The sequence below is a fragment of the Schistocerca americana genome, chromosome X, assembly GCF_021461395.2.
Source record: "Schistocerca americana isolate TAMUIC-IGC-003095 chromosome X, iqSchAmer2.1, whole genome shotgun sequence".
In the NCBI taxonomy this organism is placed as follows: domain Eukaryota; kingdom Metazoa; phylum Arthropoda; class Insecta; order Orthoptera; family Acrididae; genus Schistocerca; species Schistocerca americana.
The window spans coordinates 742,677,125-742,689,994 of NC_060130.1; the positions used below are offsets into that span (position 1 = coordinate 742,677,125).

A 12,870-nucleotide genomic window follows, 5' to 3' on the forward strand; every position below is an offset into this window, starting at 1 on the left:
AATGATGTGGCAGTTCTAGGTGTCAGGTATTTTGAACTGTGGTTGTGTCAAATACCACTATGGGTCAGGCCCTGAGCCACCTCGTTAACAGTAGTCTGTCAATCTCAACAAGCAATTGCGCAATTGCCATCCGCGAATGTTTTGTTCTGTGTGTTGCTTCTTGTTTTGTTTTCTTATTTTGAAATGAGTGAAGAGACTCATTCTGGTCCATTGATGGAGTTTGATTATGGCCCTCACAACACTAGAACAAATCAGCAATCACTGTGTCAATGTGTACATTCTGCTTTCACGAACTCAGGTGCAGGCTGCTGCACTGCAAAAGGGACGCTGGGATTGTTTCCCTGCATCACTCCTCTCCCCTCTGGAGGTCAAAATTCCAGTTTGTTTACATTTGTGGCCATCTGCAAATATATAGTGCCCGCATGCTGCACTATACTGGTTGGAAAACAAAACCTATCTCCTGTTTCAACAGCACAGAAACTCTTCCACTAACATTCGAATAGAGTTAATTTCACTTCCAATTCTACACTTAGTTCCCTGTCAGTTTTATCTCTAGCGTCGTCAAGTATGGGCCGCACAGCTACGAATCCCCACGAAAGGGCATAATTAATATTCTGTAGATTTTGTAATCACTGAATTGAGTGGGAAAAGAAAAATAATACTGAGAAACACCTTAAGTGAGACACACATTCAGTTCACTGGTGGCATGTGCAGATGCTTCTCGATAGAACAATCACTTGTTAAATCTTAAATACGCCAAAATATGGCCACAGAGGCCATTTCAAGTAGAAACCATTGAAGTTTTAGCAAAAGCAAACATTCCAAACAAAAATTTCAGAAACCTGTGCTTTATTTTAATAGTCAATTTGAAAGCACTATGGCCTTGTCTTCAATCATGTAGTGTGACAACCTTTTATATTTGTGTGTCTAACTATTAACAAACAAACAAAAAATGCAAATTTTGCCAAAAGTGGATGTGAATTTCTCCAAAAATAGATGCAAATTTTGCCAAAAATAGGTGTTATATTTTCCAGTCCCTAGTCATGATATCAGGCATCAGCAGCAAATCCCAGGCAATCTCAACAGTGCTACATCTGTTCCAAGCATTTCTATCAATGACATAATGTCACATGCTCCAAATTTCCAGCATCTACTTCCTCTTGAATGCTAACATGAAGTGGTACTCAATTGCCAATGGCCATCTTGAGACTTGACCACAGTAACCGTTTTACATTATTATGACTCATATTTTAGTTACACTAAGCCCATCACCAATCCTCTTTCAACACTGTCAATTTTATCCTACTTTTAAAACCAAACCTGTTTTAGATGCTATCTCTGTCATAATCTTCATTCAACTTGTAATAAATGGCGACAGCTAGTTTGCTTTGAATTTCTGGTGGAAACTGAAATAAATTGTAGCTCATTTTGAAAACTTTGTAATTACAGGGTTACAATATTTTGTGTACCAAGTACCTCCCAACCTTATTTACATCTTTCATTTGCTTTCCCATATGAACTTTAAAATCACCCACTAAAAATTTCACAACATTATCAACCATCTGGACTGTGAATTACATTCCTCAACTTCATCTGGATTCATCTCAATTGTGGCATTTGCGCTGATGACTAGATTGAATTTCTTCTCACTTCTAGAGCATCCCTTAATTTGATAGTCACATCCCTTACTTATTTATAAACAAAAACAGCTGTCACCATAATGATATAGACTTCCTCTCACTACCCAATATAAATTTAAAAATTTTATTTTGCTTGTTCTTGAGATGTGTGATTACATTATAGAATATTTCAGTGTAACATAGGGTGAAAACTGTGTATATGTGTCTATAACAAAACAGTAAATATCTTCCCTCTACTTATGTTCTTTAATACTGGTTGTCAGAAAGTTTCTAAAAAGCATCTTTTAAAACAAACAGCCAAATTTCTCAATATCAATGGCAGAAATTATTCGTTTGTGACTACCTTAATTATCAACACACATCTAAAATATACTTCTGCATGTGGTAGCAGTTAAAAATAAGCAAGATACACCATAAATATGGGACACCTGAACATTGTTGAGATAAAAAAATAATTCAACAGTAACAGAGGAAATTAAATAAGAGACCCAGCTACACAAAATTTACATTTTATTTTGGTTAAAGGCAGTGTTGTTGCATACAAAATCTACACATATCTGATGAACAGCAGAATAGTTTGGCATTTAGCATATCACTCGTTATTTAAAAAAATGATGTCCATTGTGCTTTACACTTGCATGTGCTCCTGTTTGTAAACAGCATGGTAAGCATTCCTGATGAGAGCATAAGGAAAACACGACTTCAACAGATCCATCGTAAGAAAAGGTGACTCTTGCACTATCTGCAACAGTATTAAAATAATGACAAATTGGATTTTCCAAATATATCTTTTGGTGCTACGTATAGCTTTCATCTGTATACACAAAGTTCTTACTTAGTAATGAAGAAATAGCTACTGAACTAGTGCATGGTTATGTACTAAAGCAGAGAATATTACAGTGCAATAGAATAGATACTTCCTTTCAAAGAACATACATGCTTAAAACACTTGCAGTCGGCAACATTTCGAAAATTGCAAAGGAAAAGCATCAAGGGAGCACAGAAAACTGGATTTGGAAGAATGACACGCTGACAAAGAATAAACATGTGAATGCTAAAAAAAAATAAAGCGAGTTACATGTGACATTATTTTGTACAGTTCATTTTAATTCCAATATGCAAATTTCTCTACACACAGTGATTGCTGCTTCACATTATGGTATTGCATAATGGTGAGTCGCTTCATGATAAACTGCCAGTTTCGTCATGGCTAACCAGAATAGCCAGTTCCTTCTGACCATTGAAAGGACACCATGTATCTATGTCACTAAATGACTACCCCAGAATCAGTTGCAGGCTGCCTATCTAATGGCTTCCAGAGGCATCCAAAATGTGATTTTTAATATTTTGCATAATTATTGACTGAATTTAAAAAATTAACTTACTATCATAATCTACTCATTAAGAGGTATACTCATATGTTAAAAGCTTATCACACTAAGATAACTATTACACTTACAAACTGTGTATTTGTCTTGAGGCAATGTAACAGATGGCACACAAACACTCGGACTTTACTCATCCAATATTTAAGAACGAGAACACTTAACTCTTCCCACAAACTTTAACCTTAATTTCAAATCTTTACAAAACTTTTGCTCACTGACACCTGCCACAAAATGATGAATGGAAAAAGAAGTTTATTTCTTAGTACCTTTTCTCTGTTCATGCAGTAAAACTCCTGCATCAGATACAATGTTTTAATTTATTACTTATTTACTATCAACTTTTTGCAACACAATTTGAAGTCCGTATCCATACACACCACACTGCACAACACACAGTTCAGGAGATATGATGTCATAAACAGTGACATGCATGAAAAACTAGCTTTTCCTTAAACTGAAGTGCAAAATACTCACACAATATTCATCCAGTGATTCATGATGAGAACACTTAGGGACTTCCAACATACTATAAGCAGAATCTCAAACCTGCCCCAAACATTTTCTTACTTACACGCGTAACATCAAATACTTAACACATTAACTCATTTGTAAAGTAAGCAGACATTTGAAGCTGTTTTATACATGACAGTGAGATGCTTTAATGAATCAGGAGTTTGCAGGTCTTTTCTAGATGAAAGTGTTCCCCTGGCACATGCTTGAAGGTAGAATTAGATGAACCATTAATCCCCATTGGGCAACATGTGACAGCAGTTTTTACATATGGACATGATGGTAAGAAGACATGAATAGTAAAATTTGGGAGTCTGAATGAAAATTAAGGGGACAGCTTGTAGCTGTGTATGACTAGAAACAACAGTTTGGTGATCCCCATCATGATAAACTACATTGGTTTTAACCTATATCTAAATAATGGTGTTTTGAAGTAGTAGGAAACAATCAGACTTCAATATTTACTTTTTAAGCATCTTCTGCCTATACTGTGTTTTCTGCTAACATTTTCAATTGAATTGTTTTCAACTATTTCAACTCATTATGTTCCGTAAACTAAGTTTTCTATTACCACTATGCTTTCTCCCTCTGACAAGATTTAGCTTTAATTGCCACATTTCTGCCTTTGAGTGCCGTTAATAATTTAGTCTTCAGTGCGGAAAATTTTTTCCATTTCTAAAGTTTCTGTTCAGTCTGAGATGTTCTGTATTATTTTTTGAAATACTAATACTAGTGCTTTCAGAGCACTTTCCATTTTTCATTAAACAAAAAATTACAACTCTAATTATTATGGTTGCAAGATGAAAGTATTTTTTAACACATTCTCCCCAAGAGTTCTTTCCTTATTCTTATTATTATTGCATTATACAGTCATGTTTATAGTTGAAGCAATATTACATAAACCCATATTTTCTCTGATTTTATCCATTAGAAATAGTTGGTGAAAGCTTGTGACTTTAAAAACAGTGGGGTTGGCTATAAAATATCTTTCTCTGTTACCAGTCATGATTATCTTTTTATCTGCATTTTGCATGACACATTTTGGGTAATGGTTACCATTTTCAAGCTTGTTTTTGTGTGCTGTGCCATTTATTTCTGATTCATGTTGTTCGTTAACACAGCTGTGCAAGTTACCTACCTGGTCAAGAAGTAGGTATACTGACTCCCTGTTTCGAATGGCCTCCTTATCTGCTTCTTGTCCAAGGCGTAACAAGCTTGAAGAAGCAAGCTGAAATATAAATTCCTTTTAGCATAAAAAAAGTAAAACATTAATGAAAATTGTAAATCATGAAACATTATCATCTTGAGTGGTAGAGATATGGGGTGGGGAGGAAGAGAATAGCAAGATGGAGGATTAGGAAAGATTGCAATGGTGTTGAGCATGGTGCTGTTTACTAAGGGAGGCCATGGTCAGGGAAAGGGAAAGGGAAAGGGAAAGGGAAAGGGACTGCTACGTGTTTGTGTGTCTATGTTGAGAAAGCAAGAAGATCCAGAGTAATAGAGTGGCATAGGAAGGAAGACGTGGATGGATAGTGTGAAGCATAGTAGTAGTAGTAGTAGTAGTAGTAGTAGTAGTGTGAGGCTAGCATGAGGACAGTGAAATGAAATGGGATTAGGTATGAGAGGTGGCAAGGGTAAGCAGGGGCAGGCAGAGGGCATTGAAACCACGGACTTTCAGAATTTAGAAAATCTTTGCTGACATGGGGGGTGGGGGGGGGGGGGGGGGGTTGGCTGCTGATGAATGGTGTAAAAGAATTTGTTATTTGTCCACAGTTAGAAGTATGTTTCATAGTTATACTTACAGAGAAAGCTGTGAAATAGTTGCAGTGATGATGTTACTTGCACAAGTGATGTGCCAATGACACGACAGGAACTGTGCATGTTAGTGCTGCCAGAGGAGGTGGCAGGGAACATGTATAAGACAGCTCTTACTACCAGATCTTCTGCAAGGATACAACCCATAAGAGGAAGAGTGAGATAGGGATAAACAAGGATACTGTGTAGGCTGCATGGGAAGCAAGGATACACTTCATTTCAAGAACTCATGAGTGGTAATTTAAGAATTTGTGGAGATTATGATTCATTGTTCCTACCCTGCACAGTATTGTGCAAAGAAAGGGTGTTCTTTTCTGGCAGATCAGCAGGTGTGTGAGGAATGAAAATTCGAGTTCAGTGTTTTGTCAATGATGGGGTCACAAGAAATGGAGTACAAGCTTAGATTGAGGAAGGAAATCAGCCATGTCTATTTCCAAGAAACCATGCCAGTATTTGCCTTAAGCTATTTAGAGAAATCACAGGAAACCTAAATCTAGATGACTGAAGAAGGAATTGGACTTCAGCCTTCCTGAGTGAGAGTCTGGTGTTTTAACCACAGTGCTACTTAGCTTCGTAGATATACGAGAAGTGCTGGTTGTATGTGGCACAGGTCCTCTGTTTCTTGAGAAGATGGGAAGGGTAGACATGAGCTGTGAAGAATTCACCCTTAACTCCCTTTCCTTATCTCTTTCTGTTACTCTGGAATCTCCACCTTATACATGCAATATTTTCTTAAGAGTCTTTCCTAGCAGCTCTTTACCATGTACATTGTGTCCTCATATAGGTGCAGGCTTTACCCCTGTACACACATACATTTCTGCACCAATATGATCTTTCTGAGCATACTCCCCTCCTATTCATCCCCCTCCAGGTTCCATGCCTTAAATGCCTCTTCTTTTTGGTGAGTGGTAATCTGTCATTATTTTCATGCTCAAATTAAAAATAAATTTCTTTCTGTGCACTCACAGACTGTGAGAGCTACATCAAGTTAGTTGGTATTCCTTGCTTTATGAGTGAAAACTGAAACTCACAGTCCATTCTTTAATAGAGCTTTCTTAACTACTGTAATCTAATTCATGTTTCCAACTGAGGATGCAACATGTTTTTGGGATGACATCATTTCAGTAACATCGAGAACACATTTTTCTAAATTGTTTTGTCAAAGCAATAAATGTCCCAAAATAAGTAAAGTATTTTACTTAATTTTCAAAACTAACTTATTAAAATGGTGAAAATTTCTAATATAAATAAATAATGCATCTGGTCTTACAGCGAGGAATTCTTTCATTCGGTCTTCCATATCTCCCTGTCCACATATTGTGAAAAGTGCACCAAAAATGTTGTTTACAGCAGCTGCCATACAATGTATATTATTGGCATGTCCTTCCAGTGATGCTCGATAAAATGAATTTTCATTGCGAGCTAATTTTGGGATTGACACAGCCACAAAAACCATCAGCAAACATGCCACTAGGTGGTCATCTTCTTCTGAATCTTTGAAACAAAAAGAAATAGCCATGTTAATATTTCAAAGTAATTTGCCCATTTAATACAAAAATATTCAAAAATTTTGGTCATTCAAATTATTTTTAAAAACAACAGGCTGGTTTAAAATAATATTTAAATCTTTTATCAATGAACACTACTCGCGTTACTTAATAAAAATAAAAGTATGAACTGTTACCTTTCCAAGGTATTGAAGCGGATTAAAAACACTTATGAAAGACAAATTAAATACATACATAAATAAAACCCTTTTGGTGAAGCATAATTTGCTTTCAGGAATCGTTAAAGCACTAGGTCTGTTGTAACGGTTCAAGTCAAAGAATTTAAGAACACTATTTCAATCAGTGTTGTAAACACTGTTGGCTATAAATTTGTATTTAATAAAACAGAATCACAAGAAGTAAGAGGAGCATCTAAAAATTGATCTAATTATACTTTAAAGACAGAGCAGAAGATGAAGTTTTTATATTTAAACTATGCTGTGTTTGCACTTCTTTCTTGGGTTTACTGAATTTAGGTTCTGTAGGTGAATTATTTCTTTCTTTCATACTGGTAACTTTCTTTTCCTGTAATTGTAAGTATAAATAACTTGTATACGGCTTTAATGCTAAGAGATGTACAGTGAAGCTAACATAATTTCACATGAAAAAGGTAAAGCTGCCATCAACCTAAAGGCTGGTTTGAACACTACAGTGGTTCTCTTGGCACAACTGCCTTCCGCCGACATTCAAATTGATTTACTCAGAAATTTATAGAAGGACCTACAGTTTAATCTGGTATCTAAACCAGGGTGCACATTGGCATTTTTCACAGCTACGGACATTGCCAGAAGTGAAATAAACAACAAGTGACACACAAAATGCTGGGACTGAATGGAAATAAATCCTGAGATCTTCAGATCCATAATCGGGCACTTTATCACTCAGCCACCAAGCCAAGATAATTTTACATATACTGCGAAATTTGTGCACCAGATACACACTGATCAGCCAGAACAATATTACCAGTGACCTACTACTGATATAAACTCATCCAGGTGATAGCTGCATCATCTGGCGAGGAATGACTGCTAGTCAGATAAACGCACAATGCATGTAGTATCTGTGAATGGGCTGTCCGTGTGTAGAACGGGGAAGGTGTGTGATCTCTCTGAGTTTGACTGAGGGCAAATTGTGATGGCCAATAGACTCGGCATGAGCATTTCAGAAACTGCATGACTTATCAGGTGTTCAAGGAATGCTGTGGTTAATGTCTTCAACACGTGGCGGAATCAAGGTGAAACCACGTCCAGGTGTCGTGGGCTTGGGTGGCCACCCCTAATTATGGGTGTTGAACATTGTAGGCTGACCAGGCTGGTGAAACAGGACAGGCAGCAAACTCTGGTGGAACTACATCAGACTTTAATGCTGAGCACAATACAAATCTGACTGAACACACAGTGCACTGAACACTCCTAATGATGGGCCACCGCAGCCAATGACCCATGCATGTACCAATGTTATCACTATGACATCAACAGCTACAACTGAAATGGACACATGACCATTGGCACTGGATGTTGGGGCAGTGGCAGAGTGTAACATGGTCTGATGACTCCTGATTCCTATATCATCATGCCAACATGTGGCCTTGCTTCAATTTGAATAAGTGATTTGTCTGATGAGTCCTGATTCCTACATCATCATGCCAATGGCAGGGCATGAATCCGCCATCTTCCAGGCGAACAGCTCCTTGAAACCTATGATGTGGGAAGGAGACAAGTTGGCAGTGGCTCCATTATGCTCTGACGAACATTCATGTGAGCACCCGTGGGTCCTGTGGAGCTTGTGCAAGACACCGTGATGACCAATGAGTACCATACACTGGTTGGAGACCACCTACACTCCTCCATGACAACCATGTTTTCTGAATGCAATGGCATTTTTCAACAAGATAATGTGCCATGTCACAAGGCCAGGAGTATGATGGAGTGGTTCGAGGAACACAGTGGTGAGTTCCAACTGATGTGCTGACCTCCCAACTCACCAGATCTGAACCCATCTGGGATGCGACTGAACAAGGCATCAGAGCTCATTGCCTCCTCCCCGGAATTTACGGGAATTAGGCAACTTGTGTTTGCAGATGTGGTGCCAACTCTCATCAGCAACCTACCAAGGCCTCGGTGCTTCCATGCCATGACACGTCACTGCTGTCATTCATGACAAAGGTGGACATACCAGCTATTGGTAGGAGGTCATAATGTTCTGGCTGATCAGTATGTCTCCTTAACCATCCTAAATTTTCAATATCTTTGTTTATGAATTTTTTTAGCCTGGCAAAATCATCATACAGGAGGAGACAACATGTGAAAAGCCATCAAAGTCGAGGTCCAAGATGATTTTTCTCTAGCAGCAGTAAAGTCATATGGAATTATAAAAACAAAACAAAATTGAATAAAAACTGCTACAGCTGTGATTTCATGTAAGTCAACAACCACAATATCACTATTATGAACTTTCTACACTGATCTGGCCTTACTCCAGATTCTGGTATTAGTAAGGCAACCAATGCTATTCCTAGATTTTAAGCCTATGTCAGTCATAAGACGTAGTTAACAGTAGATAACAGACACTTATAGTTAAGCAATGACACAGTGCTTTACAACTGCTTTGAAATGATCATATATTTTGTTATAGTATCTGCTAACTTCAGTGCTGCAATATCAAAAGACCATACAAACATGTGAAGAATATGTGAACTTGTTTTGCACAACACAGCAAGAATTCCCTATCATAAACATACACAGGAAAACCAACCCCTAAGCAGTATTCTGCAAGGTAAAAAACTGTCATTACTCCACAACACGCTACAAGATTAGCAAGGCTGATGCCATCTGTGGACAGCAGCATTTTCTACATCTACATCTATACTCCACAAGTAACCTTACAGTATGTGGTGGAGGGTACTTTGTGCACCACTGTCATGAATGATTTGTGGAAATAATAATTGTATACACAGGATGGGGCAATATATAGGATGATTCTTTTAGGAAGATAGGCACTCGGAACTTCTACAGTACACCACAATGTGATGTAGAACAGCTCTCTTGCAACATCTGCCACTGGAGTTGACTGAGTGGCCCCGTGATGCTTTCAAACTTACTAAATGAAACTGTAGTGAAACAAATCATTCTTCTTTGGATCGTCTCCATTTCCACTATCAATCCTACCTGGTACAGATACCATATAGAAGAGCAATATTCAGGTGCTGCTTGAAAGAGGTACTTCCTCTGTGGGTGGACTATACTTCTTGAAGATTCTTCCAATGAATCTCAGTCTGGCATCTGCCTTACTTGCAATTAGTTTTATGTCGTCATTCCACTTTAAATCACTCCATATGCTTACTCCTACTTATTTTATGGATGTGACTGCTTCCAGAGAATTTTCTGCAATTGTGTAATCACACAATAATGGGTCTTTCTGCCATTTACGCACAATATCCCACAGTTGTTTATGATGAGGATCTATTACCAAGCCCTGCACCATGTTTTGATTGTCTGCAGGTGTTCTTGTATTTTGCTACAATTTTCTAGCATTGTGTCATCTCTGTATATAATATCATCACTTGTGAAACGCCTTGAGGAACAAAACGTCATCCACTAGGTCACTTATATATATGGTGAAAAGTAACGACAACATCAAAGCTCTTAGTTCATCATTTGACTGGTGGCATAGCTGCCTTCACCACTGCTGATCAGGAAATCTTTGCTATTAGTCTCAAAATTTCGCATACTTCACACCAGAGTGTTTTCTTCTTAGACTGGCATGAATAGGAGGCTTGGTCACAACTCAGCACTGTGTTCGCTGTACCTGAAGATGTTGGTCAGTTGCACCCATGAAATACTGTGAGAAATTCACAATGAGATCTGGCATGTTGCCCAAGAAACATTTTTACAGTCCATAAATACTGTCTGGTTTCAATGCACAAGAAACGAACTGAGTGCACTGGTCTATTATTTTGGAAAAAGGCCATTTCTCTGTGTCAGACCCTGTTGTGCAGATATGAAGTGGCATCCTTGCATCAATCATAACACATGTAATAAGGACACCATCTATTTGGCAACTGTTTCTTATGTCATGGTTCACAGGAGGAGAGGGGAGAGACTGCTATGCTGAATTGGACAATTCAGTGTGCAACCACTAAACTTAATATTGATACCCAACATTGCACACTCTTGTTATAGAGTAGTAATCACAGGAACTGATCCTTAAATTATTACTGTGGCTATCTTGCAGGACTTGACAGTTGTATAATTCATAATTAAAATAGTCACTGGGATGCCACTGCATTTCAGTACCGGTCTCTGAGTCTGGAAGGGTAAAAGCCATAACTGGACAGTTGGTTTATGCAACCACAGCTAAAATACTCATCTTCCCATCACGCTGCAACATCTTTCTTGTGGACAGCACAGTTGTGTACAGTGTGTCACTGACAAGCTTTCTTGACTAAAGTGTCAACTTGCTTGTTGTTCTAGTACCCAGCAGAACACTATGTTATTCCCCTGCTTCGTACAGCTATGAAAAAACGTTGAGAACTGTCTACTGTATTTTCTCTGCTGGGGATACCAGCTGAACCGAGATGGGCATTATTCGAATAAATTTCTACCTACATAATTATTCAAATAAATACATAATTCAAAAAATTTTAAAGAGATTATTCCTCTCTGAACAAAAATAATTATTTGTTATTTATTATTCATAACTTAAATAATGAATAATGTAGAAAACCATCAAATTTTCCTTGTTTACTTGTTGAACAGAGCTCTGTCATCTGTAACCAGTGCTCATTCGTGTGGCTCAGCATAGTTTCTGGTTTCTGTTTGAATGTTTGCTAAACATTTACTAATAGGTGGTACAGGAGTATCTCTCAGTGGTCCAAAACACAAAAAAGTGGAGGGGGAAAGGTTGGGGGGGGGGGGAGGGGAGAGTGGGGGAGGGGGGCACGGTTCAGTGAGTTAAGTTGCAGATTAGGACTCTTAAAGGTCTGGGGTTCAATTCCTTGTTGCTCCTAGCACTTAATCTGTCACCTATCACTTCTTTCCCCTCTAACAATTTTGAATATAACAATGCCTAGTAAAGCAACGCATTGTTCAATCCATGTCTGAGTCAAGCACAGCTTTTGTTGCTTTGAAGCATAATAAATCTAACATAAGTATGCCTAGTAAGCAAATGGCCTTAGAAGTTCACATTACTGGTGCAGCCAATTCAACTACCTCTGTACTTGTCATTACTTCCTCCACTCCCTCCCTGTGCTAACAAGACAAAGATGAGAACACAGCCAACAGAGACTCTAATCTGCAATACTTTCCTCACTTTACCAAAATTGCTAACACTATGAAATCTGTGTGTCTCATGGATACAATTATGGAATTCTCTCATACTTGTAGAGCTACAAAATGAGTGACCCAAGTAATGACTCAGATGTTGCTTGTGGCTGACATCAACTGCCTTCAAATCTGAAGTCTACTAAAGCAGCATTAACTGAAGTGCATCACAAAACTAAACTAAACTAAAATTTAATGCTTTTTGGAATGCTGCTGGATGACATCTGAAATTAATAAAGTGATTTTGGAGAAACTGAGTAAGCTTTGCATTATCAGATTTTTCTTTCTTTCTCTACCACAAACATCACGCATTTAATAAAAACAGTACCTTGGAGGACACCATTATATTGTAAAAAAATGTGATTTACTGTCAGTAATTTTAGATATAAAGTAACAAGGGGAAAGGAAGGACCATAGAAAAAACAGGAAGGCATCCCCAGAAGCCCTCTGGGTTAAGCTGCCGGGAATGATAGGCCTAATAGTTCTATCATCAATTAGACGATTTCTTCATGCACAAGCCTGTTGTAGAGCCACCTACTGAAGGGTTATGATATAAGTTATGGAAAATCATCTTCTGGTCCCACACTGAAACTTACTACAGAGCTGACTAAATTCTAATATCCAGACAAAGTGGCAGCTGATCACCTGC

The 12,870-nt window shown here is 38.0% G+C and overlaps 1 protein-coding gene across 2 annotated transcripts in view; it reads right to left on the minus strand.

Moving 5' to 3' along the window:
* Window positions 1-2,133: 2,133 nt before the first annotated feature.
* LOC124555789 (membrane-associated protein Hem-like) overlaps window positions 2,134-12,870 on the minus strand; it is a 160,333-nt gene continuing 149,596 nt past the window's right edge. For both annotated transcript variants that reach the window (XM_047129850.1, XM_047129849.1), the window contains 3 exons: window positions 6,624-6,847; window positions 4,677-4,766; window positions 2,134-2,382 (listed from right to left, as the gene is read on the minus strand). In XM_047129850.1, the coding sequence (XP_046985806.1) occupies window positions 2,269-2,382; window positions 4,677-4,766; window positions 6,624-6,847 (428 nt within the window). In that variant the 3' untranslated portion in view covers window positions 2,134-2,268. The remainder of the gene's footprint in view (window positions 2,383-4,676; window positions 4,767-6,623; window positions 6,848-12,870) is intronic.